General features: G+C 58.0%; 1 protein-coding gene across 1 annotated transcript in view; it reads left to right on the forward strand.

The window, feature by feature from the left end:
• The window catches only part of LOC104988675 (tenascin-X-like), a 16,848-nt gene that overhangs the window by 8,765 nt on the left and 5,593 nt on the right, over nucleotides 1–2,490 (forward strand). The window contains exons 8-10 of the mRNA XM_010840078.1: nucleotides 12–299; nucleotides 662–940; nucleotides 2,179–2,466. Of these exons, the coding sequence (XP_010838380.1) occupies nucleotides 12–299; nucleotides 662–940; nucleotides 2,179–2,466 (855 nt within the window). The remainder of the gene's footprint in view (nucleotides 1–11; nucleotides 300–661; nucleotides 941–2,178; nucleotides 2,467–2,490) is intronic.

Here is a 2,490-nt window from a genome sequence, read left to right on the forward strand (position 1 = left end):
CTCTGTTCCAGCCTCCCTGACTACGGAGCGCCCCCTGGCACCCCGCCTAGGGGAGCTGGCGGTGGCAGTCGTGACCTCAGACACAGCGCGTCTCTCGTGGACGGTGGAGCAGGGGCCCTTTGACTCCTTCCTGGTCCAGTACAAGGATGTACAGGGGCAGCCCCAGGCAGTGCCCGTGGCTGGAGACCTCCGAGAGGTCACAGTTTCGAGTCTGGCCCCTGGCCGCAAGTACAAGTTCCTCCTGTTCGGACTCCGGGATGAGAAACGACACGGCCCAGTTTCTGCAGATGCAAAGACTCGTGAGTGAGGGCTGGAGGCCACCTTTGCCATCTGACCATCCTAAACTGATCATCCTCCACTCCCTTGTGGAATTTCGCATTTCCATGCTCCACACCCCAGACCCGTTTATTTACCGGGTTCAGTGAAATCCAAGTCCCAAGTACCCAGTTACCCTCTCATTCCCATCCTACTCCTATATCCCCAGGGACACTTGTTTTCTTCCCTGGCCCCTCTTTAATCCCTACTCCTCTGCCTCCCCTCTTCCTGACCTATGACTTTGTCACCCCCTCCCAGCACCCAGAGCCAGCACCTAGACCCTAGCACCCTGAGGAGGCTGCTTGCTTCATTTCTGTCACATTCCATGCACTTCTCTCTTGTCCAGTCCCAGACACAAAACCTGCTCCCCGCCTGGGGGAGCTGACGGTGACAGATGTGACCCCGGACTCCGTGGGCCTCTCCTGGACAGTCCCCGAGGGTGAATTCGACTCCTTCGTGGTCCAGTACAAGGACAGGGACGGGCAGCCCCGCGTGGTGCCTGTGGCTGCCGACCAGCGCGAGGTCACCGTCCCCGGCCTGGAGCCCAATAGGAAATACAAGTTCCTGCTCTATGGGCTGGTAGGCAGGAAACGACTGGGCCCCATTTCCGCTGAAGGCAGCACAGGTGAGCCCTGGGTCCCCCCACCCGCGGCCTTTTCCAGAGTTGTCTTTCATCTGAGCCCCCAGAGCTGGCCCCGGGGATTTCGACATGGCAATCATAACGCCAAAAGCAAATATTTATTGAGTCCCTACTGAATGCCAGGCACTGTTCTAAGCATTTATTTCCTTCAGTCTCTTATTGGCAATATAATAAAAAGAACTCAGACTTTGGAGCCAAGCAGACCTGTGTTCAATTTCTGATTGCCAGCTATGTGGGCTTGGACAGGCCACTTCTTTTCCTTGTGCCTCAGTTTCCAGACATGCATAATGGTTATGAATAATATCTAATGGGGCTCAATAAATGTTCACATCCTCTTCCCTCCATTCCAGTTCTATGGCAAGAGGTGGAAAATATGGGAGGGTTTGGCTGTAGAAAGACCATGGAAAAATCTAGTGTCTTGTGACCATGACTCAGCCTCTTGAGGAACGGGTGGAGGTGGGTCACTGACCCTTACCCCACCTCTAGGACCATGAGTCACCCTGGCCAGACAAGGATGGGGCACATGGCCAGTTGGAGCCTGGGGGTCTCAGACTCCATAATTATCTTCCCCAAACCCTCACTGTGGAGACTGGATACAGGCTTCTCCAACCCTCATCAGTCAGCACCCACACCCACCTAGACAAGTCCCCTTTGTGTTCCGCTCTGTCCTTTGTCCTCTCAGCTCTGCCCCTGGCTTCTCCCCCTGCCCCACCCAGCCACCCTGCTCTAGTGGAGTTAGTGCCGACTGGAAGCAGGTGGCAAGGAGAGCCCAGGCTGATGGCAAGGCAGGGGGAGGTCATGGCCAGCGATGGGAGCCCAGGAGCTTGGCTGGCTGCCCGGGCCAGCTCTGACTGTTTGGGAGCGTCTCCCTGACAACCTAGACATCCTCTGGGCGCCTTTCTCAGCTCTGGCCACATTCCCAGCTCTGGGGGCCAGGGGTCAGGGGAAACTGAGGCTCTTCCTGCAACCCCAGCCTGCCCTCTCTCTTGAGGTGATCTTTTCTGCATTTACTGCGCCCTCATCACAGAGGGGAGGCAGTGGGGACTAGAAGTTTGGGCAGTAGCCCCCAGAGGAGGAAACTGGGCTCCTTTGGAAGGACAGGGCTGGGACAGCCTGTCTCCCCAGGTTGCGGGGGGGCCCTTCCTCCTCCCAGAAGTTGCCAGGGCTGAGATAAAGGCAGCTCTTAATTAAGGCTTTCTCCCCCGCCCCCACTCTCCTCACAGCCCCCCTGGAGAAGGAACGACAGCCCCCACCCCGCCTGGGGGAGCTGACAGTGACAGATGAGACCCCAAACTCCCTGCGCCTCTCATGGACGGTGGCCCGGGGCCCCTTTGACTCCTTCGTGGTCCAGTACAGGGGCACAGACGGGCAGCCCCGGATGGTGCCTGTGGCTGCAGACCAGAGGGAGTTCACTGTAGAGGGCCTGGAGCCTGGCAGGAAATACAAGTTTCTGCTCTACGGGCTCCTTGGAGGACAGCGCCTGGGCCCTGCCTCTGTCCTGGGAATGACAGGTGAGCAGGAGGCCGTGCTGCTTG

The sequence above is a fragment of the Bison bison genome, unplaced genomic scaffold (genome assembly GCF_000754665.1).
Source record: "Bison bison bison isolate TAMUID 2011002044 unplaced genomic scaffold, Bison_UMD1.0 scf7180017846537, whole genome shotgun sequence".
Lineage (NCBI taxonomy): Eukaryota > Metazoa > Chordata > Mammalia > Artiodactyla > Bovidae > Bison > Bison bison.